The following is a 24,547-nucleotide window of genomic DNA, read 5'->3' as shown; positions in this document are numbered from 1 at the left end:
CAATAATGCTTTTGTGCCTGCGTGGGAGCACCAGACCAGGGTTTAGAGCTAAATGTCATGTTGTGTTGTTGGTGAGCAGAGTCACAATCATTGTTTTTATGTGGATGGGCAGGCTCTGTGGGCGTTGACAGACTGAATTACCCCGCTCCGTGGAATAGACGTCTAATGCCAGAGCCTCTCTGTGTCTCTACATCTTTCCATCTCTCTCGCTGCATCTCTCCATCTGGGTCTCTCGGTCTCTTTCTATTTATAGCTAATTCTCAAACTCAAATTCAAAATGTGGCTGTAGTGTAATGTGAAATAAACAGCATGCAGGTTTTGTTATCCAACTTCTCCGTCTGCTCCAGCAGCCTCTGCAGTGTTGGCAATGAACTTTTTGGATTGTGGATTCTATATTCTACCAGACACCATTTTGTAATCATACTATTTGTGTAAGTAACTTTTCTTTAACATTTATCGAAGTCTTGACTGGCAGTAGGACTGGTATCACTGGTATCTCTCCCGCTGGTGCCTTCAGGCGCACTACACTCAGATGATTGACTGGTAGTGGCAGCAAAGGTGATTTGTTGTCAACTCAGCCCAGCGGGATTTCTCCTGGTGCTCCCAATGGCCAGTACAACTATGCACCTGACAATTCAGTTGACTTTTTCACAGAATAATTCAGTCGTTTGTTAAATGTCCCCTTTGTTTACACACCACTATGACTGGTCGGTTGGTCAAATTCAGCCACCACTTCACAAATTCACTCTGCATTTGGCCGGAGGCAGTTGCTAATTTCCAACCCTGGGGCTCAACCTACTGCAGAAACTGCAGGAAGGCCCTCCACTGGCTTGTGTGTTGCAGAGGTAACAGGTCATTTCCAGGTCGTGAGCAAGTTTTTTATTGCAGTCATCTTGTGTCAGCTGATTGTGCTACAGTATTACTTCAAAATCCAATATTCCTGCTGCAATCGTTTTTTCCGACCACTGTTTCCCAATTTCATACCATCACAGCCCCAAACAAACACAAACACATACCCGCCCTCAGCTAGGTAGAATGTAATACACTCCGAGGCCATTGTCCATTACTCTGCACATGATACCTTGCCAACTATGTGATGCACCAGCCTACTGGCCAATTCCTCCTGTATCGCCATCTCTCTTGGCCAATTCAATTCAATTCAAATGAGCTGTGTTGGCATGAAATGTAACGAAATAAATACATGACCCACATCTTACTCCCGCTCGCTCCCTCTCTCTGTCTCCCTGGGCTATTTATCTGGTGGCTTTCTGAGATGATCACTGCACGTCAGGACTGACTTCTTGTTTTATTGCATAAGAAATGACGCATATGCTTTTAAGATTTTACATGGACAGTTTGCTCCGTGAGTGAGGAGAGTTTGATTATTTTATATTCGAATGTCATTTGTAAAGCAAGCTCTGTACGACTGATTATGTCACATTGTCATTGCTTTTATCTTGCTTCCATTTGGCTTCAATGCAATCGGAAGGCATTTGTGTTCCTCTCTTCGTTTGCTTGGCTTGCTGATGTTTTTGTCCTCATTTTAAGGTAATAGTTTGTTAAAAGGAACATCAAAGTATTGCTGGTTCTCAATTTCAGTCTCTAACTGTTGTTTTCTCTCCAGTGTATACCTGCACAGAGATGTTCATATCCTCACACTTCAGCACTCCAGTTCCACTCCTAAACCCATACTGCACTGTTCTGCAGCACACAGGCAGGCAGTGACTGCACCTGCAGTATTTTCTGTCTTCTATTTCCCACAGGACTTTCAATGGAAGGGAGTGTCTCTCTGAATAAATGCTGTGAAGTCTGCCGTTGGCACTAACGAATCTCAATAGAAAGAGTCTGCGGAGGTGCTAATATATTATAATGGTACCAGGAGATTATTGTAAGAAAGAGTAAAATTCTCTCACAGCAGAATCCTTAGCTTTTTTTTTTTTTTGCTCTGTCTCACTGTCGTCCCCAAGTAATTTACAGAACGATCTGCCTGTCTGTTTCCCTTTTGTTCTTTATTCATTATTTTATGGGTAAACACTTTGTCACCGCAATGAATATTTGCTTTGGAGATGTCAAAATTCTGTCTTTTTTAGATCTTCTAGAACTGATTCGTCTCACATTGTCTGATCTCCAATGTAAACAAGCATTCAAATTTCAAGTTCCTGACTGAGCATGGAATTCAAGCCAGTTAGAATAAATCTTTGACATCCTTTGTTATTTGTTTTAGATAACTTCTTCATGTCACTGAGTCAGACTGAGAGGATTGAAAAAACGAATCAAAACAAAATTGTGAAAAAAGTGGAGCCTTAGACAAAGTAGGACAAAGATGAGCGGTAAAGAGCTCAATTTGAAGTCACCTGTGACGATAAACTGACATATATGGACTCATAATCCCCCCCATAAGCAAACCTCTGCCGTAGATACTTGTTTGCACTCAAAACTATGTTATTAATCGATATAAGATTACGACAATTTCACTGAACATCATTCTTCTTTTCTCTTATTTCCAAAGTGGTGTTGATCGATTCTTCACAGAATCTTGGAAACAAATGCCGTGTATCCTGTGGTTTTGCTGGGTGCTGGGCTCTGAGGAAAATGGCAAGCAAACCTGTTGTCAGCAACAATAGCACTTGGAAACGCTGGCGGGTAGTAACCTAGGCTTGCAAAGGGTCAGAAAATTTCTTCTTCAGAAAAATTAAGTCAGGAATTTTGCAGATTTTACACAAATTTAACAAAAAAAAATACACCTTTTAACAGTGAACCTTTTGAGGGGGAAATGCACATGACATGTATTGGTTGTTTTTGGTTGTTTTCATGATTGAATTATAACCATTTTCGGCATTCGGCAGCACACTCTTCCATCACATGTACAGATAACTATTCAGCATCTTATTAAATAGGAATTTAGTAAAATTGCAACCCCCTGCTTGCACAGTGCATTCTTCCATCACATGTACAGCCCACACTACTGCCAACACGACTGCACTGTCTGAGCCAAACGACTACAGGCTTTCAATCAAAACTTGATTATTTACTGGACTGAATATATTTGATTTTTTTTTCTGATATTTCAGTGAACCAACAGATAATAGCCTAAAGCAAAATACACAGTTTCTAACTTGTGAACACCTTCTGCCCCTTTTTGCTAGCTAGCTGTTACCATGTGGGATGTAGCTTGATTGAGCATGCTAATTGAGTTTGCAGGAGTACACATGTATACATGTATTTCTCTACATTCTTGTTCAGTGAGTCCACTTATTTAATTTAAGTTCAACTCAACTAAATTGTTGTTTCTTTATTTCTTTTTGATGGGTTTTCAATAATGTCTGCTTATGATATGGTGAAAGGTGTGTTTCTGTCTCCATATTACATGTGAAATACAGCCTCAGCAAAAAGTCCCTGTAGTTCCATTTTATTCCTGTTTCCCACAAATTCCCATAAACAAAAATGAATATTTCTGGAATTTTGTAACCCTAAGTGGAGCTAAGAAATGTGCAATATGCAGCGTTGCTCTGAGTGTGACTGTGTTTACATTTTCAGCTTGTTGGGTAATATACTGTTAGTGTGTTTGTCATTATTAATTCAAAGCATTAATATTTATACGGATTGATTGACAAACATTGCCCTGATTCACTTCCTGATTCACATCTTTTTTCTTTCGTACTCCTTTTTTTCTCGCTCTGGTAGTCATTTCTCACCCAAAACACAGTCCATTTAATAGTAGCATCACTTGCATGTGCTTTATTGTACCACACAACTGAATCTGAATCTGTGAATACTGTGTCAAATTGAAATGGCAGTGAACTTGAATGCTCATTTTAGTCAGAACTTGAATTTTGTAATTTCAGTCTTGTGTTGAAAAAGCTGCAGAGCCTTGTTTGTAAATCAATAGTGGAAAAATGCATGAACTGTTGATATCTGTGTCCGGTGAGAATTTTGAACAAAAAGTTCTCTTTTATTATTTATGCACAGCTTTTTCTTCACGGCCAGATGCTGCCTCATTCTCAGTCTTTTCAAGAAATTTGAATTATCAGATTCGAAAGATCGAGCAGAAGTTGTGAATGTGTATCACCCTGAGATGTAATGCTTTTTAATCCCCTTTCAACATGCAGACATTAACATGGAAGTAATACTTTTCTTGAAAGGACTGGTTCAGAATCTATTTACCATTTATTTGACATTTTCAAATGAGTGGCAAGGCGCCTTGATAAGTGTTGAACACAGCATGTAATGCACAGTTAATTTCTTTCACCTCACATCTTCTTTGGTTGTTGCTTCTGTCTCTCTCTCTCTCTCTCTCTCTCTCTCTCTCTCTCTCTCTCTCTCTCTCTCTCCCTCTCTCTCTTCCCTTCTGTCTCTCTGTATTTATTTTTGTGATGGTTAGTTATCTAAGAATTTGGTGGAACCTTCTGCTCCTGCCCACTGACTCAGAGACATTCTGTGAAGCCCTTGTGACTGTCTGCCTGCTGGCACACCAATCTACAGCTTGTTCTGGCATTAGGTTGCCATGGAGAAAATTGCCAGCATATTATTTCCAGTAGATTGACTACAGGGTTGGGAGAAGGGGTTATTTTTTGTTGGCAATACAACATCATGCATTTTCCTACATCTCAAGGCGACTTGGCATTTAAAAAATAAAGTGAAGTTTGCCTTCTTTCTTTCTTTTGTCGCAGGTATATAATGTGTTTTATACCTACATTATTCTCACTACCACAATCCAATAAAACCCACTGAGAAATGTTACAATCTTCTCATTTCCCTTTGTTCCTCCCTGCCATTTTGACCTCCTACCCTCCGTAATCTCTTCCTCTCTTAAAACTTCCAATATTTGCAGGTCTAGTCTCTCGTCAGTATCTCTTCTTCTCCTCCCAACTTTCTTTCCTCTGTGCTCTCTTTCCCCTCTTTTAGTTGTTCTTCTCCCGTTCCTCATCCTCTAGCTTCTACTTTATTTCAGTGTTTACTGATCTAAGTGAAGTGTACCTCCTCGTCCCAGAGCTGTCTCTCATTTAAATGCACCACTTCATTATATGGAGCCTGCAGCCACAGACCTTTTAGCTGTTTCCAAAAATGTCTCCTAGAAATGGGTTGGTGCTCTGCCAGAGATCTGGAGAAATCATTACTCAAAAGGTACTCAAAAATATGTCTTGTAACTAAAAAAAATCTTTGACCTATAAAACTCTGACTCTGGTTACACCTGCTGCAGCCCATTGAAGTTTGCAGTCGGCCTTTGGACCGGAAAAGAAAGAAGGTTAAAAAGAGGGATGTTGTTTGCATAGAAAGGATGGTCGAATGACTCAAAGGCCAGATGGTATAGATCAAGTCTGTGGAAAAGGATAAAGTCTATCAGACTGCTCTCTGTTCCTCTGAGATACGGAGTTAGCCATGTGTGTGCATTGTCTGCTTTCATTCAAGTCTCTTTTCTTCAGGGGGTCTTTTTAAAGACTACTCAGATTCATAATCTGCCCATTATTGACTCTGGATGGCTTTGAGTGAATTGAGGATGGGACTTTCCTTTTGTGAGGCATTGACTTTTGGGAAGAATGTAGCTACAATGTAATTCAGCCTCGGCTACAATAGCCATCCCTTTGTGAGTTTGTGTTCCTCTTCAGCTACAATATTTCACTCTCACAACCGACCTGTGTGAGATATATGTCCAGTTGTACATACTGTCGTGACTTGTGACTAGATGAACATACCATTGTGATGTGTAAGACCAGTTGGAGGTTTTTGTCTGTTTATTGTTTGCTTGCATGTCTGTTCATTCGCTCAGGCGTGTTTTTATTCACACACTTGCGTCAGCATATACAAATATGCAATAATTGTGCTTGTAGCTGTTGGCCCTTGGGGAAATTACGAGAGAGTAAAAACACCAAAACATTTAATTCCAGCTCATTAGCAGGTATTATCGCAAGTGAAAATTAGCTTTGCTCCTGAGCTAGCAGGGCTTCTCAACTACTATTTTTATCAGAGACGCCAGACTTACTGACATACTACCAATATGGGACTGTGTTAATATCCGATCACTGTTATTTTTTTTACATTACAGTTGCTGCTGAGAATAACTGAATGTGTTTTCATGATCTTGTGACTTGTGTAAGGATCCAGTGTATCAAGCTCCTGAAGAGCTCTTTTTGTTGGTCAGTTGTTTGGCCCTCTTTGCAATGGGGGAGATTTCTTAGTATGTGAGCAGCATCAGAGGTGTAGCTCAGACTTAATATATGTGTGTGCAAGTCTAGTGTGAGACATTATTCATACAAATCTCTGTCTGTTGCACATTTGTACTTAGAGTAACTGTCATAGATTATTCAAATTATTCCGTAAAGTACACCTGAGTGCTGCCTGTACTGTACATGCAGCATTCAGGTGTACTTTATGCAGCATTCAGGTGTACTTTATATAAGAATAATTTTTGTAACAGCCAACATCAGCACGAACGGTTTAGTAGGCTGTGTGGCATGCAGTCAGATGTGTGCAGCTGCAGCATCTCAGGTTTGTCAGACATTAAAAGTATCTCTGTGAAACACTTGGAGAAGCACTAACTCTGAATTGCTCCTTTAGGTGTGTAATGATGCGTTCACTGCATTGAAGCATCAATTATGAATGATGCCAATTCAATGCATCGATCTGCTAAAAGAAATAATTAAATTACTTTGGCTTTAGAAACAATCAATGTAAAACGATTTAAACTGCAATAATCAAAATGAAATGAAATGCCAGGATTGAAAAACGGAAGCTGGAACAATCACTGCTACTGACATCACTGCTGCTACTAATGCTGCAGTGATGTAGACAGTAATCTAAAATGCTAAGACTACTGCCATTAGTGTCTAAGGTGACTTCTGCCACTGTCACAAATAGATGTACTGTAATTGCTCAGAGCAGAATGTGCACCAAACCCTGTTAAGGCAATCGTAAGTACACACATTTCTGTAATGTGTGCAACTGTTAGTTTATTCTATTTGTCGTCAGTACGGAAGAAACCGTTTTGGTTTCAATTTGTTTCCCAAAATTGAATTGAATCACTTCAAGAAAGAAAAATAATAATAATCTCTCTTGAAGCGAAATGAAAGTTTGACTTATTAAGTCAAATCGGTGTCAAGCCGCTAATCCACACACCTGCTAAGCGTTTTTTACTGCCACCATACTGTAGAGCTTAGGAGCTCATCCTTTATCCTGCCCATGAGTTAAAAAGAAAATCTATGCACAGACCTTGAGTCAGCCTTGGGCCCTCCACATGGCGAATAACTTCGAAGAATTCGGCGTGCCAAACAACAGGACTGTTCGAGCAGCGTTCAAGAGTTACTCACCGCTCAGCCGTGGATTTTTCCTTCTTAACACAGTACAATCAGTTGACATTTCTCTTCGCCTGCTTTCCTTTTTCCTGTGAGCATTCCAATCCTGGCTTTGAGAATTTTTTATTAGAAATGCAATATATCGGAGTATCAAGACGAGCATAACTGAAAAATAAGAATTAGAAATAAAACAATGAAGTTATATGTGAGGCGGAAATTGTTACCCAGAGGTGAGAGTGAGAGATCAGATCAGCGCTCAGCCAGTATTACATTCTGCTGGGAGAACCCCTGAACACCTCTTTTTATTCCTGCTCCACTAAAACATGAAACAGCTCCTCCAGTGCAATCTGAAGCCTACAAGAATACAAACAAGTAATTTGATTGTGACTGAGGACATGGGGCAAGTTATTAAGAAGTTATTAGTTTTTTCTGCACCAAATGTCTTGTGTCTGTGGATCACTCACAATGTTTTATTTTATTTGATAATTTAGTGTTTCATTTTTCATTTTTTAAACTTCATATCCTGTTTGGATGCCAGTGTATAATGCGTTGGACTTTTCTTGTTATTTTTTGACGTGCAACCAGTCAATTTGGCATGAATATTTTAAGACCCCATGAAATGTAAATCAGAGCTCAGCAGACAGTCCATGTTGATAAAAGGGAGCTCTGGACAGAATTTCAGCAGGGGTTCGCGGTGTGTCCACACTGCATTCATAACACTTGGCCTTGTCTTTTAATTTGAGTAGGTATTGATTAAAACCACACTAGTAGTGATGAAATATTGTAGAAGAATATACCCGTAGTTTCAGAAAAATACTGTGACCACTGGCTGTGAGTGAAGTTTATCCTATGTACTTACAAAGCACATATTTCTTTGGAACCCTCTTATGGTACATGCACATCAAACTCACTAGATAACACAAGAAGTCAGCTCAACTTGATGCATTAAAGCACCAAATGATTCTTTGTTCACAATTGCTTTTGAAGAGAAGTGGGCTTCGCATGTCAGGCCGTTTCAATTATGGATTTCCACCATGCGTGTTATTTCTGCTGCCTCTGATGTTCCACCAGAAACTGGTGCATCAGTTCAGACCCGCATGCCATCATTTTATTCTACTTCAGGGCATCTTTAATGTAAGAGAAGCAAAAAAGTCAGTCATTAAGTATTACTTTTCTCTGGGAGCAGACAAATGGCCATGTGTGCTGATCTCCCTGCTCTGCTCTGCTGTGTTTCAGGGATTGTGTGGGAGGAAAAATAATGCATTCATTTTGCCATTAATAAGTAAAAGACAAATCAAGCAAAACGCTAATCAGAAAATATCTACAATGATTCGTTGTCATACGTAGCCAGACCCGAGACCATGGTCCAAGAGTATCCCAAAGAGAAGCCTGACAAGCTGACGTGATGCCAGAAAAAGTTGCGCAGAGCAGCGTGTGCTTTGTGCTGCTGTAAGACAAAGTTAAAATATGACCTTTTTAGGAAAGCAGAATGAAGAAGTAAAAGGTCTACGAGGCAGGAGATATCAGACTCCTCTGTGAAGCGTGACACTCAGTCAGTTGCTGGCTGATGTGATTTTGCAGAGACAAGGCAGAGTGAGGGTGAAATAAGAAGGCAGCTGGGCCTCCCCGACGCAGCCTCTGTTTGTTATCAGGTAACTTCTTCCTGGAATTTCTGCAATTATAAACTCAAATATTCTGAGTTCTGTTAAGTCACTGTCTATCCCTGAATGGGGTAACACAGTGGTGATTGAGCCTATGACCCAATGATCAAAGTACTGCAATATTTATATACTTGCAGTATTACAAACTTGGTGTCTGTCTCGATGTTCCTGTAAAAATTGCTGCAGTAAATTAGTGGTAATGCTAGCCAGGGCTGTCAAAATTGGCCAAAAATGACACTTGAATATTCCCCCTAAAGAGAATCGCATCAGTTTGATCCATTCGAATATCTATTTTTGTGCATTATGTTCTTAAGAGGGAAAACCAATACAAGAGATATTCTACTTGTATGTTATTTCAACATAAACATCTTTTAAAGGACGTACATGTCTACACATTACAAAGCATGACTTGACTGTCATTTTGAAGTAGCTACTGCCATGTGTTTGCCACTGAACTTAGCACTTAGCGCTATCTGTCTACAAAACAATTCAACACTTACTTTCAGCATTTTTTGACTGCGGCTCAGTTTGAAATATTGCAGAGAGTAATGGAAGAAGGAGCAGCCACAGTGAGATGTTAGAAATAGAGCTGGAGGCAACAGGCTGCAAACCTCCAGCTACTCAGCAAGGAGACCAACTCTTTTCAGTTTCACTGTGTCATGCGCAGCGTAAAATCAGATCACACTTGCTCACAGAATGATGGAAATAGGCCATCATGGCCTGACTTCAACATTAGTACAACAGTAGTTTGTGTCGCCAATCAACCAGGACTGAAATCATTGCCACTTTTAATACAAGTTAAAGTTATTAGTTACCATGTGGCTTGAACAGACAGTGGGTGGTCCAATGAATAGACCTTTGTATTCTATATATATATATATATATATATCATTATATCCACACTACATATGGATTCTTTTCTAAAATGTATTTAAATCAAACTCTGAACATCTGTGTAATTAGTGGCTACTGATCCATGTGGAGCCATTACAGAGTTCTTATGTATGGGTGGATGGGTGCTATCGTGCAGCTCCTCACCCACAGATGGGACTTGTGTGTAGTAATACAGCCAGATCACTCTCAGCCTGAAAAATGTAAAAAGAATGCCTGCCATGTGGATTGAATACTCTTCACAGTAGTGGATAAATGCAGAATACTTTCGAAGCGTTCGTTCCATTTTCATTCTCCTTTTGAATCCTTTGTGGGCAAAGACCGAGTGTGCGGTGCCGCATGAGCAGTTCGCTCTAAAATTTAAACGATGCAGGGGTTCTTCAGATTGTGTTCTCTAAAATACAACTGACATGAAAGAATGGAGTAGTTGACCCAGAACATACCAGGGGCTTTCCGTCCAAATTGGCACTTGCAGCCTTCTGGCTCTTAGCTCTTGATAAAGAGTTTGTCTCAGATATACAGTAATTTAAGTTGGGACTGTGGAAAATGGGCTCTATAGGGCTCGTTTATTGAATGCAGAAGCTTCTGTCTGCGTTCACATGCAGTCCTTAACCAGCGATGCTCACCCCTCGTGACTCTAAACCTACTTTCTCTTCTGTACACAGAAGCCAGACTGCTTTCCTTTACTGAAAGACAATTTCCACACATTGTGATTTATGCTTCACACAAGTTTATTTATGTATACCATTTGGTCATAATAAGGAGTATTGCACCCACTACTTAAATGCCTCCTCATTAAGAGGTTGGGTAGAATAGGGAGCACTATAAAATTCAAGTCTGCATTATACTGTAATGGGAAAGATGACTGCATTATTTATGTCTACTTATACATCTACACTTGTAGCTTTTGTAAGTCCCCCTCCTCCCATCATTCATTTGTCCTCCATTTGTGCTCTAATATTACTACAATGGAGGCTGCAGGCCATATTATCTCAGATATTGTAGAATAGGACTGACTGGGAATATTGTGATACAGACCTCTTAGAGTACTTAGAGTAATGGCATGTCTGAACCCACATCTAAGCATAGATGGTGCAGAAAAAACGTCACTGTCATCGTAGCAGGCATGGCACCATGTGGCCACCCTTTTAAAGTGGCGCTGGGATGCAGTGAATTTAAATGAAAAAGATTTCTTATCAAGCTATTGACTGAATGTATCAAGAACGACTGCACCTCTTCTCCTCAGCTCTTCATCATAAACCTAATGACACTCTGCTACTAGCTCTATTGTTATTGTTTTTGTGTTATAGGAAGATGGGGGGGGGGGACCATGAACAGCACAGTGCACCAGGCGGTCTCAATCCAGCCTTCAGAAAATGTCTGCATCTTTGTTATGGCTGTGTAAGAGGAAATTGAAAAACAAAATGAGGTTTAAAAAAAAACATAAAGGTTCCCAGGATGTTAATCCCTTGTTCTGTTCTGCAGAAAGCCTTCTCAGCACGCTCCCGTCCTAAGCGTAAGAGACAAGGGTCCTAAAGGTGCTAGTCATATGATGTAGCTTTGCAGAATGCTCCAGTCATTTGTCATTGTTATGAAGGCTATCATGGGACCTTGCACAAAAGTCCTTTATAATAAGTGCTCTGTTCTCTCATATGCTCAGTGCTGCCACACAGATGCATACAGCCCACACAGCAAACATGAGTGGTAGTTTAGCCTTTCTGTTTGTGCTGCATTAGATTTACATGCCCTGCAGCAATAGGATATGTTTAAATTCTAAAATCAAGGAGAAAAAAGTACAATGGCTGCACTCTGTTTCCCCTTCTCACAGATAATTGTTTTCTAAATCACTTGCAATCATTTCAGTTTTCTTTCCTCTTTTCAGTCAGTAAGTCCTTGCTTGCATGCTAATGATCACACTGGGTTGTGTTGAGAAGAAATGGCTGCAAATGTCTTGCCCTTTACAGTGCAGGGATGTTTCGCCTTGAATAAAGCTATAAAAAGCCTACCTGCCATGGCTGACTACCACGGCAGAATTTTGATAGCTTAGTTCATTGTTTGTCGCTTAATACCTTGACCATGTGTGACAACAATACTGTCTGCCCCATGCCCGTGTTTATGCCTTGCTAACAGCAGATTGAACCACAGTGATCAAACGGTTAAGATCTTCCACTGCTCCAGTTCTGGTATGGGTGGGAGTTTCACACATGGATAAGCCTTGCTATAAATAAGAATGAAATGTATGTCTATGTAACAGTCATACTGTATCTACTATTTTGACAGCCTTTAAGGAAGTGTAAGCGCCTCCATGGCAGCGAACTTACAATAACACTGCACAATGATGATGTTATTCCTTTCAGCTGAAGATGGGTAATGTTTGGTCATGTCAGAAGTGTTTAAGTCTCTATTAGTATTTAATTAATCGTAGTACGTGTTCATGTGCTTACATGAATGAAGCATTTGCGCAGTGAATCATAGCGGTCCTGCAATTTGAACTGCTCCATCATCCCTTCAAGTGTAGCCGCAAAGCACCTTCCTCACAGAGGTTACTTCAGGTTCTCATCGAGTCCCAATACACAAAAATCCCAATTCTCCAACTCTTAAGACACCATGATTTGATGTCCTCAACTGTCTGCGCTTTTGTGGTTGAAGGAAGGGGCTTAATGTTCCATGAATTTAAACCAGGCCCGGTTCAAAGTCGCACACACCCCTCCACTCCTGCCCTGCTAGTTCCATGGCCGCTGCACAGTGTGTCCAGGGCCCCTCTCGGGAAACGAACAGAGGGAACTGCAGACTTGAGTCTTGTTCTTGATCTATGAGGCCACTGTGAAGGATCTACATTTTTTCTGGTGTATTGTATAGCTCTGTGGAGCTCTGTTTCATCGCTGCTGAGCTGAGCTGAGATACTTTGTCCTCTTTTTGCATCACATCCGTTTGTTTTTGTTATATTTCAAAGCACTGTTTTGTTGTATTATACATGATACGGAGAAATCACTTTAATGGCTCATACAAAATTCACGTGTTTCTGTGCCGACTAAGTCTCAAATATTGAATTGCTGTAATAAGGTTAACGGTTTAATGAATAAAGATAAACATCAGACTAGAATTGTGACAAAATCAGTGTAAAAACTGAACAGTGAATGTTAACAAATATTATATCAAACCAGTTATTAAAACCAGTGACATATCTTTGCTGGTCTTGTCCAGTAAACCCAGGACAACACGTGCGCTTACCCAGCAGCCTCTGAGGTAGCTCAGAGGGACACAGATGCTGCTGCTAATTTTGTGAGCTAAGGCGCAGCATATATTGCACACTCAAGTGAGCCACACCAGGGACACACATGGCAACAAAGTGGAATGAGAAAGGACCCATTATCATATATTGTCAGCAGGGGTGTCAGGAGTTTAAACGGTCCTGGCTAATCCTGACGATGAGGCAAGGAGCAAAGTAATATTGTCACATGGGAGGTGAAAAGTCGCAGGCGCTAATGTACTGTCGCCCAAATACGCTGCTAAGGTTAGATGATGTCTCTTAACCTTTTTTAAGAAAGTCTCTCTATGTACTTGTATTCATTTGGAATAACAGTAATCAGCACAATAACCTTGTTTGCTGTTGGAAGTAGCATTGTTCTGCTTCTGATTTATTGGATTTAAAATGATGATTGTGTTTTGTGGGATGTGTACTGTTTGAAGAAGACTCAGATTTTAATTATATCTCTGTCTTGTTGGCATTATTGGCATAATCTAAATCAAAATATGTTTCTTTCTTTGCAATTAGATATGTCTGCTGGTTGAAGAATGTATAATGAAAATGAAACAGGCACACAAATAAAAAAGGCCTTGTGTGCTTTTTGGAGAGGTTTATACAGCGTGTGCCTCCATCTATTAAAATGACAAAAGGACCAGAGAATAGAGAGGCGCCGTGAACGTAGTGCCGTTGACCTTATCTGAGCAGACAGGCAGCAGACAGCACTATCTTGACACTGAAATTGCAGTGCGCTGCTGGATTGCCAGTGACACACCTAACCTGCTGCACCCTTCGACCCACTGCAGTGCATGGCCAGTCACCAAAATGCTGAACTGTGCAGGCCAAGTAAAAAGCATCACAGCACCTCAGTAAAATGCTGCAAACATGGAATCCATAATATCCTGAAATACATGCTGTTCATTAAAGTGCGCTCTAGATAAATGTGATCATTTGCATTCACATGCAGTCTGAATCTGTCAGGTCTTCTTTCACAGTTGATAACTGAGGAGAAAACCTGAGCAGATAGGAAGACATGCATGATTTTTTAATAAGGGCCTCAACACGAGGAGAGCGATAAAATGTAAGCACTGAACGTGTCGGAAATGGAACTGGAACCTATTTACTTCAGTCCCCAACTAGGGTGACGGAGCCTGACAGAGGATGTTCTGGCACCAGGGAATTCAGCATAGGTGATGTGGAAAAGAGCAGCGGGCTGAGTTACACTCCTCAAATGAATAATCCAGCAGTCTTGCAGAATTCCGTCACTGTTAAGCAGGCCACCGTCTGAGGAGAGAGCCGGAGGGGACAGCTGGAGGCTGGGGTTGTCCTTTTTTTATTGACCTCATCACACACAGAGCGGAAGACAGATATAGAGGAGTGAGTGTGCGCGCAGGTGTTTCTTCATCTCCCCGTGATGTTTAAGTGAGAGTGTAATGTGGTTTTTCTCTCTCGGGTTTTGTTTTTTTCATGCAGCAGGGTTGCATCTTCTCGCTGTATGTCTGAAGGTGCTGACAGCTTCCATTTTCCTGAGCTGAGTCCTTGAAGTGAAGGGCACATACTAGGCAGAGGACGTTTCGCACATTTCCTTTTCAGCAGTCCATCACTGCTGTTGTACACCCACGGCGCCTCTTTCAGTGCTCATGCCTCCCCTCTTGCAACCATTGATAGATTGACTGATCTGTGTCTATGAAAAATCAATAGGACAACCCTTTGAGTGCTCCTCACATTGATTTTTCATGGACTGTAGTTACAGTACTAACAAGTAGCAGACTTCTCATTCCTTGGCAAAGTCTGCTGTTTCACGGCTCTGCGGACAACAGGTTGAAACAAAGTCACGATAGAGCACAAGGGTGCTATTAGCATAAATGAGTGGAAGGAGAAGGATTGTTTTTTTGCACGGCAGAGTCAAGTGCTGGTTGTGTGTGCTATTCACTTCAGATCAGAACTGCTTTTAAATTTTTATGACATGGCAATCAAGGTGACACGCTGCCTCCAGGCATAAACTAAAGGCCAAAAGCACTCAGGTTCTACATTTACAGCACAACACCTTTGAATACCAAACACTGTAACATGCTCAATATTTCAGAAGATTTCCAGTTGCAGCGAGGTTTTATTAATTCGCTTTCCAGCAATATTTTTGCCTCTCTCTCCATTTGCATAATGCTACGCTTTATTGCCTTAGCTCTTTGTCGGATGCACTCACCATGGTGGCACATTTGTTTCCGTAGCTTCTTTAGATCCAAAGAGCACTGATGCTGCTCATCTGCTCAAAATGCCTGCATACTGTATACTCTTCTCCTGAAGGCTTGAAAATTAACCCAGTTTGATCTCAATCCTTCGCTTTCTGCTTAAGTTGTTTTCATACATCATGAAGTCTGGTCCTGTTTTTCCTCATGGCAAGAGGAAGAGGCCCCTTGTGGGCCGGTTTTAGCAAAGATTGTGTTTACCAGTGTGTCTGAATTGGTGTTAATCTATCGCTCATCTTGTCTCTTCTGTTTTTCCTCCTCTCTGTTGTTCTCTGTCTCTTAGTTTTTGCTCAATGAATGGTAAAAGTAGCATGACATGGAGAGATACCGAGCTTCCTTTACCCCTCGGACAATGACAGACCATTGCTGATTACTGATATGACCAACACAAGGAGAAACTAGCCCCAGTGCTGTGCTGGCGCACTGCAAGAAGTAAATGGATCCAGCTCTCCCTTGACTCCATGAATATTCGACGCTCCAGTGAAGCATAGTTAAAGTTGGGTGTTTACTAATTTGGTTAGCACATTTCTCCGACCAAGGCAGGGATTTGAGACTTAAGAATCACCCCAGTGGGATAAATCTCCAATTAAAAAGGCAAGGAGCCATCTGAAATATTTAATATGTCTCTCTCTCACACACACACTCACACACTCCCTCACATGCAAGGTCTTTTTATCTGTCTCAGTCTCCCTTTCTCAAGGCTAAGGCTCTATGTGCGTGTGTGTGTGTGTGTGCGCGCGCCTGTGCCTGCATGCACATGTGTGAATTACTTTGAACACCAGCTTGTTTGTGAGTTCGAGATGCTGGCTGGATGGATCAGTGCCACTCTGAGCAAGGTTTGGCTGAGTGATGATGTACCTTTACTCCACGTGTACGCGCAGGTGTGTGTGTGTGTGTGTGTGTGTGTGTGTGTGTGTGTGTGTGTGTGTGTGTGTGTGTGTGTGTGTGTGTGTGGTTTTTGATAAGCACCCCTCTCCTTGCACTGTCCCTTATCTGTTCTCTGAGAAATCATACCACAGAGATAAGTTGCACCAGGAATGCTACTTTTTCAACATTTTTTTGTGTCTGCAGCAAATGCACAAGATTCATAAACTCTGCCTGTTTAATTTTCTGGTCTAATCTAACTCTAAACCGTTTGCATCAAGATGTTGGAGACACGGTGTAGATTCACCATGTTTTATTCAGGCATAGAGTCTCAGAGGGTGATACCATCATTGATAAGAATTACAAGGCAGTAGTCATTTACTGTGGCAGAACTGTATAAATTTAGTTTTATGGTAATAGCAGCCAAAGGTCAGGCATCAGTAGGGGCTATATATTTATGCTATCTTACTGTCTGTCGTGACGCATGCCTTTTGTAGCCATTTCCTACTTAGTGTTCCACCATCTCTGCACATCTAGTCTGCTGTGATGTATTTTTTTTTCCTGCCTCACTATCATTTCTCTCCTTTCTTTCATACTCTCACTGTTTTCAACTCTCCCAGAATAGGAATAGGTCTTGCCGGACACACCTTGATTTACAATCTCTTTACCTTCAAGGTCTTTGTGCTTTTCCCACAACTGCTCGAATAACCCTTCCTTAGTTTTGTTACAGAAGATTTATGCAATGGCCTAAATCAGTTTTCACACCTTTCACGCTGCTTGTCCTGTTTCTTCACCACCACTGCAGGTACGGTCTTCATAGGCATTTTGTTTAATCTTTGCAATTCAGCCGCATAATTAGCCAGAACAGTTTTTTGTGGCTCGGCTGTTTCCCAAGACAACAAGTCCCTTGAGCTGGCGAATGTGGCCGAGGCGGAACCATGCAGAATCAGAGCTAAGATGCAAACAAATAATTACCCTTCATTTGAAAACACTCAATTAGCCTCTATTTCAGAGAAAAATAATGAGCTACTCCCACTAAGCGGAACCCCAGAGTTTCAGCTGTAATTAGTCTAAAAGATGGCAACCCAGTGGCTCAGTGGACGATAATAACGTGACTGTTTTATTAGCCTAACAGCTAGTACCGCACTATACCACTGCTCAACACATTTGCTGTGTGTGTATATAAACTGTGAGCAACAAAGAAAGCACCCATTTCTGTAGGGTTTTGCCTTGATATGTGTTTTCTGTGAATAAGCAACATAAATAAAAGGAAAGGGGAAAGAAGAGAAAGGGTTGGTGGGCTGTGTGGCAATCAATGAGCTCTGCTGTGCCGCTGACATTTCTATCTCAGATGTGCAACAGAGGCTGCCCAGAGTGCCTTCCCACTGTACAGAGGAGTATTGTGCTTCACATTTATTGGTCTACTGTAGTATCTTCCGTCAATGTTAGTGGATTCATATATATCACAGGCTGTGAATTAAGGTGCTCAGTGTTTATAGAGAATTCCTGTTATTGCTGTGTCTCTAACTAACCATTGATTGCTAGTGTGTTTCCTTGAAAGATGGGACTGATTGATGCCATTTCCAATAAGGTGGATCTGCCTCTGTGCACTTTGCCCAAGCTTAAGGGAATACACTTAATATGGAACTCTGTCACAGTCAATAATAGCATGGTGGACCTTTAAGCTCCCATGCTGAATACTGGATATTTGTATTTCATTCCAATTCTGAGCACACGCACACTTATATTTCTGTCCTTGTGAGGACCATCATTGACATAATTATGACTAATAATAATAGTAATATTCCCTAGCCTCTTACCCTAACCTATGCCATCACAACTAAATGCCTATCCCTAACCTTTACTCTTACCTAAACCTAATTCTAACCTAATCTACCGTGTCTTAATCTTAAACAGCCTTATGATTTGTGGGCGATGTCCAAAACTGTCCCTACACTGCACAAAACTTGTTCCAGTCCTTACTTGTGTCTATGTAATACTTTTGGTGATGTTACCTAGACCTCCATCATTTCCTGACCCTAACCATAAGCCCTACTTGCATAACCCCAGCCTTGACCTTGCCCTAAATCTGACCTTAACCACTTAAGCTTTTTATCTATTTTGGGACACATCTTTTGTCCCCAGTTGGACAAGCTGTGCCCAATTAACTGGTCTTGACTCTGCAATGTGTCCCTCAAAACTAGCCTATGACAGAAACATGCACACTCACAGTGTGTCATTGCATTAGTCTGCTTGAATCCCTTCATATATACTCATTCTCTTCTGCCTCTACTCTGCCACTTCTCTGAGTACTGGAATTTTTTTGACTCTCCCTGTAGAATTTCAATTCGGTGATGAGAAAAATTAGATTCTATGACGTACCTTTTTCCATCACTTGAAAGAACCACATCATATCTAGCACAAATTTCAGGCACATTTATTTCCAAGTGTAGTGCATAATTGTATCCTTGCTAGATTAATGAGGGTGAACAGTCTGTAACGTTGGAGAGTTGCTGAAACACTTAAGTGCACATACACAGCAACGTGAAATAACATGAGGTCACAGCCCAGTGAAAGCTTGCCACATTTCTGTTTTCAGCACCACCGATCTGAAGCCAATCCCCTGTGGCCAATATTGACTTAACAAATGTGGCAGGAGGTCGCTAGAGACCAAGGCAGCCGCCATAGAAGAGACCAGGATAGGACACAGCAGAATATGGGATAGAAGAGACACACCGTGTCATTACTTGCAGTCACCTTGAAGTCTAACAGCCACTCTGACTGATAACGTTAGCAGATAGCTCAAATTCCCCAGTGCATTGTAGAAAGATGCAGTGCGAGTGACCTCTGATATGGAACATGCTGTGGTAAACACCATTTTTAACTTTTATTGCCCCACAAAACAGGTAGGATAAAGGATTATTAGAGAAAAATCAAAAGTGAAACACTGCTATGGTGAGTGGGCTGAAGAAATTGTGAAAGTGCAGCCAGTTGGTGCCTCTTTGATGCTTCACATAGCTCTCGGACTGACAGAAAGCTTTTGATAAGCGATCTTAATGCCAGTTGCACTCACGCTCAGCCAACATGTAGACTCCCACATTTGTCTGTCTCATTCTTGTAAGTTCAAACTTGCTCAAATCACAGACTTGAAATACTTGACATTCACATCAGATGAACCCAATTAGGACAAATCTCAGTTCATAAATAATGTCTTTTTAAAAACAGTAACAGAATTCAAGTTCTTCATGCAGCTGAACCAGGGATTGCAACCAAGAGCAGACAAGGAGAAATATTTTTCCATGGTACATGCTGATTAGCGTCATGTAATAAAGGGTCCCGTCTTGGTGACCACACTTGCAGACTCACAGTGCACTGTAAGAGAGGGCTGTCCCATTGTGGAAGTTACAGTTGCATCAAGGCTTATGTGCAGTCTTTTTGTGCCTTGTAGTCACAATTATGACCAGCGCAGATGAGCCTCTTTCTCTTTTTAAAGATTTACTGCAATAAACCAAACCTTTAGGCCTTCAATCATCCTGGCAAAAAAAAAAAAGATAATTTTGTTGCCTTAGTATCAGTTGACACAAAATACATTGCTGTGACAAAAGCAGTTAGGGCATTATTGTAAATATTTATTACTCTTTATTGTAAGTATTTACAGCAAGAAGTATTTCATGTCATATTTCATGCTGCTGATATCTTGTTATTAGTTTTAGTTCAGATTAGATAGATGTGTTAGTTCAGAAAAAGTCTGATTCTCAGTCAACACAGAACAGAGAGAGACCTCAGCAGAATCTCAGTAGATTTTAGGATGTAAATGCAAAGTTCGCCTATGGACGACTTTAAAGCTCAGGTGTTTCAAAGACAGGAAAAAAAGTAAATTACTGTGCCCCATATACTATATCTGAGAATACATAAGAAGGGCTACTTTCACTGGAGTTTAAAAGGACATTTTTACTGTACACACTGTCTACTGCTTTTAGTATCCAAGAACATAAACTCTAAAGAAATATTCATTTGGATGAAGTGAAAAGGGTATGATATATGTTTCTTTGAAATCTCAATACAGTATAAGTGAACCTCTTATTCAACATTATACACCTGTGATCTGAATATAAGTCCACCCTAGTCTCCAAAGCCCACCAAGATTCTATTAAAATTCGAGTGAGATATGTAAATAGCTGCTATCAGCTTGTTGGTTTGTACTTTATTCACATATAATAGGTTACTGTGTGCGTTTAGTAGAGTGCAACATTCCTGCTGATGTCAGCGGTGCTCTCTTTTGTCCCTTTTATACTTGCTCTTCTTACGCACATGCAGTTAGAGATTGAATGGTTCAAGTCTATAATGTGCAGATTTGGATTTAGCCTGAGGGAAACCTCTGGGCACGTCTGAAAAATATAAATTTGCTGCAGCTCCCCTCTGTTCTCCCTTTTCATGAATGTAGCAATCGTCTGTGTAGATACATATTTTAAATCATAAGATCATGTGCTATAGCATATATGCACATACTAAACCTATGCATGCGCAATAATCTTAATTACTGCAGCAAAGGAGGTTATGTTTCAGTCCAGTTTGTTGGTTTGTTTGTCTGTCAGCAGGATTACAGAGAAACTGTTGATTTTCATGAAATTTAGTGGGAGGGTGTAGCACAGGCCTAGGAAGAACCCAAATTTTGAAGCAGATCTAAATCGCAAGGCAAAGACACAAGGACATTTGGCCCTGGCGGAATAAATGCAGTACGTCTGGAGATCCAGTAGATGGTTTGGTTTTTGCTATTGACGGTTCAGTTGTGAGAAAACATAGCAAATAGAAATACAGTGACTCCATATCACATTCCACATTTACGGATGCCAGTAATCCTCTGCAGTAGCTTCCACATGTAGCTGCTCAAACGTCATACAAAAGCAGTCGTTATGGAGCAGTGGTTTCATGGGAGAGCTGGTACAGTTGTGACATTTCCTGGCAGTTGTGGCTATGGAAACGTACATACGCATTTATCATGCAACTAGTTTTACTCTTACTCACATCCAAATTGTCTGCAGTAAAATCCACCAAAGATATTAAGGAAAAGTATTCAACCTGTACACTTCACAAGCGGTTAGATTGACCGAGTTTGTGTTTGCACTCTTGTTTATCATAGAAGAGTGGACTATTGGCCTTGGCAGAGGTCTGCACGCTGCCCTTCTAGTTTAGATTCTGAATTATTCGGACTTGTGTTTATTGTAAAAGGATTATCTAGTGCTGACTTCTGGTAAAGATTTACCTCAAGGCTACATGAAGGTATAGGCAGGATGGAGATGGGCGTGAAACAACTAAAGTAAGAAGCACCTGAGAAAGCAACTTCTGGCACTGCCCAGTGGGGAGTGTAAAGGGCAGTATGCCTCTAATGCAGACTCAGAGCATAGTGGCAGGGTGACTAATGACCCTCAGTGCTCTCAATTATTATCGCTGGCACGCATGCACGCACACACACACACACACACACACACCATATGATTCATTCTGGTTCAGACTGTAGAGAGCCATGACTCAGCCACACTCATGGGGAGCTACACCAACATTTCAATCTTCGTCTCAATTTCCCAAGACCCATAGACTCTTGGTCTAAATGAGGACATCAGCACTCTAGGAAATAGGTTTGTCCCACAGAAAAGCCACCCCGGTGTAACACAAATTAGCTTTTTGCCCTGCTGCAATCAATGTGAGAGTGGGTCTCATTAATTTCTTAGGTCCCACCTCAATCTTGCATCATTCAGAGGCCATTTTCTTTTGCATGGCTTTGACGTTCTTTTTCGAGACGACGTGCCTGTCAGGTCAGTCTCTGATTGTCTAATTTACTGAAGATGTCAGCGTCAACTGAGGACTTTGATCAACAGAGTCCCCAAGGAGGCTATCCTATACTCACATAAATTGACCTTTTTGTCCAGTACTACTAACTGAATTACTTCAATCAATAGTATATAGCCTATTTGACATGTTTCCATCTGCTTGATCTGTGAGTTTAATGATAATTATCATCATTAGCTTGACTTGAAGACATAAACTATTTTACCTACGTCTATGTAAGTTTAAATGCAAGAAATCTTGGCGACATTTTCTCTTGCACTTGTCACATTTTTAATCATCATCATCCAAAGCTGTCTTCTCACAAAAGCATATTCGTCTATTCGACACATAATTAATAATAATTGTGCGCAGTGTGAACTGCAGAGGGAAGAAAGAAGAAGACACTGAGTGATTTAAGGCTGATGGTTACTCGGGTTTATGTTGAAATTATCACACTGAGATTTTAAAATCAAGTCTTAATTACAAATCTTTGACAAATGAAGTCAAATTGGCGAGCACCAGGCTGCCAGACGAGGCCTCTGAGCTCCATCCTCCAGTCTGGTTGGTTCGCAGACAGCCAGCCGGCAGAATCAGCCTGCAGCCCCAGGAGAGCCTTCCATCCTGCTGCGTCTGCTCTTCTCCTCCTCACAAACATCCATCCTGCCTGGTCGGTCTGTCAAACCCCCACCCACCCTCGCCCATCCCTTCGTCAACCCCCCCTCCTCCTCCTCTTCCTCCGCTCCACTGGGCTTGTGAAGGTGAGCCAGTCCCCAGTGGCACTACTGTACAGATTGCAACGCTTCCTCTTCAAATGGAAGCTGCTCTCATGTGAATACCCACGAAAAGAGTGGCTACGCTGTTCTTCATGTTCCTCTTCCTCCACTTTTTGTTTGGTTATTTTGGTCTTTTACTGCACATTTATCTCTGCATCTTTGTATTATTTAGTCTCTGTCTTGCTCGCAGGTCAGCTGTCCTTGACCATGACTAGGGGAAGTACAGGCTGCTTCATGTGTCATTTCTGAGCAAGGCTGACAAAAAGGAAGCGCTCCCTGGGGCTTTAGGCCAGTTTGGTGACAGCTGTCAGACAATTGCTCGTCCTTAAACGCTCTTTTACGAGCAGGATGTGTGAAGGAACAATGACGGCAGAATGAATGCTTCAGTGTAGCTCTTAAGGGACTCTACTTCTAATGGATGCGTCTAATAATTTTTCATAGATAGTGTCCATCTGCAGTTGTATAACGGATGTCTAGCTATTGCCGCACTTGTGTGTGTGTCTGTCTGACATTTCTCTCGTCTGCAGAGAGCTTAAGTTCTGTTCACCCCACGTCCGGAGTGCTTCTCTTCCTCTGGGTTTTGTTGCTCAGTGGAACAGACGGGTTCTTTTATCATTCTCTCTGAAAAGCTGAAACATGAATCTGGGGTCTGTTCAAATCCCAAGATGAACAGATATCTAACACTGTACTGGCGAGTGACAATTTAACACCTCATTTAAACAAGAAGAGACCCATTTTGTGAGCATTCAATGACTACAACTCTCATGTGGCTTTTACGGAGCGCCTGTGGCAAAAACCCATGCCGTGTGTTATGGGTGCTAATAAAATAATGGTTGTATTATCTGTGATAAAGTGAAGACATGCTCACATTTCTGCTAGCCAGTGAGGTAACAGATAGTCACTTAGCTTTGAATATTGACAGAAAACAGCAGGCTCCGATGTCCAAGTGGACTGTTTCATGCCACTTGAAATGAACGCTATCAGTACGTTTGCTCATGTGTGCACATGAATGCCTTCACAAGCTTGGAGCGTTATCTGACCGTCCTGTTGCTGCAGGTGAAATCATTGCCTTTCCCTTTGTGTTTGTGCAGGTTTTTGGAGATTATTATCACTTCAGGCATCACGCCGTGGAGAAGAGGGCTTTGTCTGGCCACAGGGGGATGCACATCAGACTGCAAAAAGAACCACAGGTAAGACTGGTGTCAGCTCTCACACAGCTCATTGCAGCACTCCATGTTGGCAACACAAGGCCAAAAGACAGATTGGATTACACACTGAGATTGTGTATATCGCAAGAGAAAAGGATGCCATCATCAATGACAGCTTGTCAAACTCCGTATTCTTTTCAGTTCACACCGGTCCTTCCATCTGTCCCTCTGACCCAATCCGATGTGCCACAGAGCTGTAAATATGCAGCATAAACTCTCCCAAACAGCACAACAGCTGGGAGTGTCTCTGTGTTTGCCCTTCTTTTTTCTCCAGTCTTTTTTGCACCTGAATGTTAACTAGAGAGGAAAATCGGCATTTATCAGTCTAACATCTAAACACAGAACATTTTCCATCCCTGAATTATCTTCATTTGGATGTCTGATTCTGAATTTGCACGCATTCCAACCACCAATTTATACCTGACATACTGTAGCTCTGCAGAATCCTCAGTTTCTGTGTATACCAGATGTAGTTGAGTCAGCATGGAAATGCCAACGTAGTGGAGGGAAGGTTGTTTTTTTTTTTTTTTACTTACAAGGGATTA

General features: G+C 41.3%; 1 protein-coding gene across 1 annotated transcript in view; it reads left to right on the top strand.

Annotated features, from left to right (window-relative positions):
• Positions 1 to 24,547, top strand: part of furinb (furin (paired basic amino acid cleaving enzyme) b) — a 73,919-nt gene that overhangs the window by 10,644 nt on the left and 38,728 nt on the right. Inside the window, exon 3 of the mRNA XM_076734103.1 lies at positions 23,886 to 23,984. Coding sequence (XP_076590218.1) covers positions 23,886 to 23,984 — 99 coding nt within the window. The remainder of the gene's footprint in view (positions 1 to 23,885; positions 23,985 to 24,547) is intronic.

The sequence above is a fragment of the Chaetodon auriga genome, chromosome 6, assembly GCF_051107435.1.
Source record: "Chaetodon auriga isolate fChaAug3 chromosome 6, fChaAug3.hap1, whole genome shotgun sequence".
NCBI classification, from domain to species: Eukaryota; Metazoa; Chordata; class Actinopteri; order Chaetodontiformes; family Chaetodontidae; genus Chaetodon; species Chaetodon auriga.
Note: the sequence above shows the minus strand (reverse complement) of the source record. Positions and strands in the feature narration are given on the sequence as shown.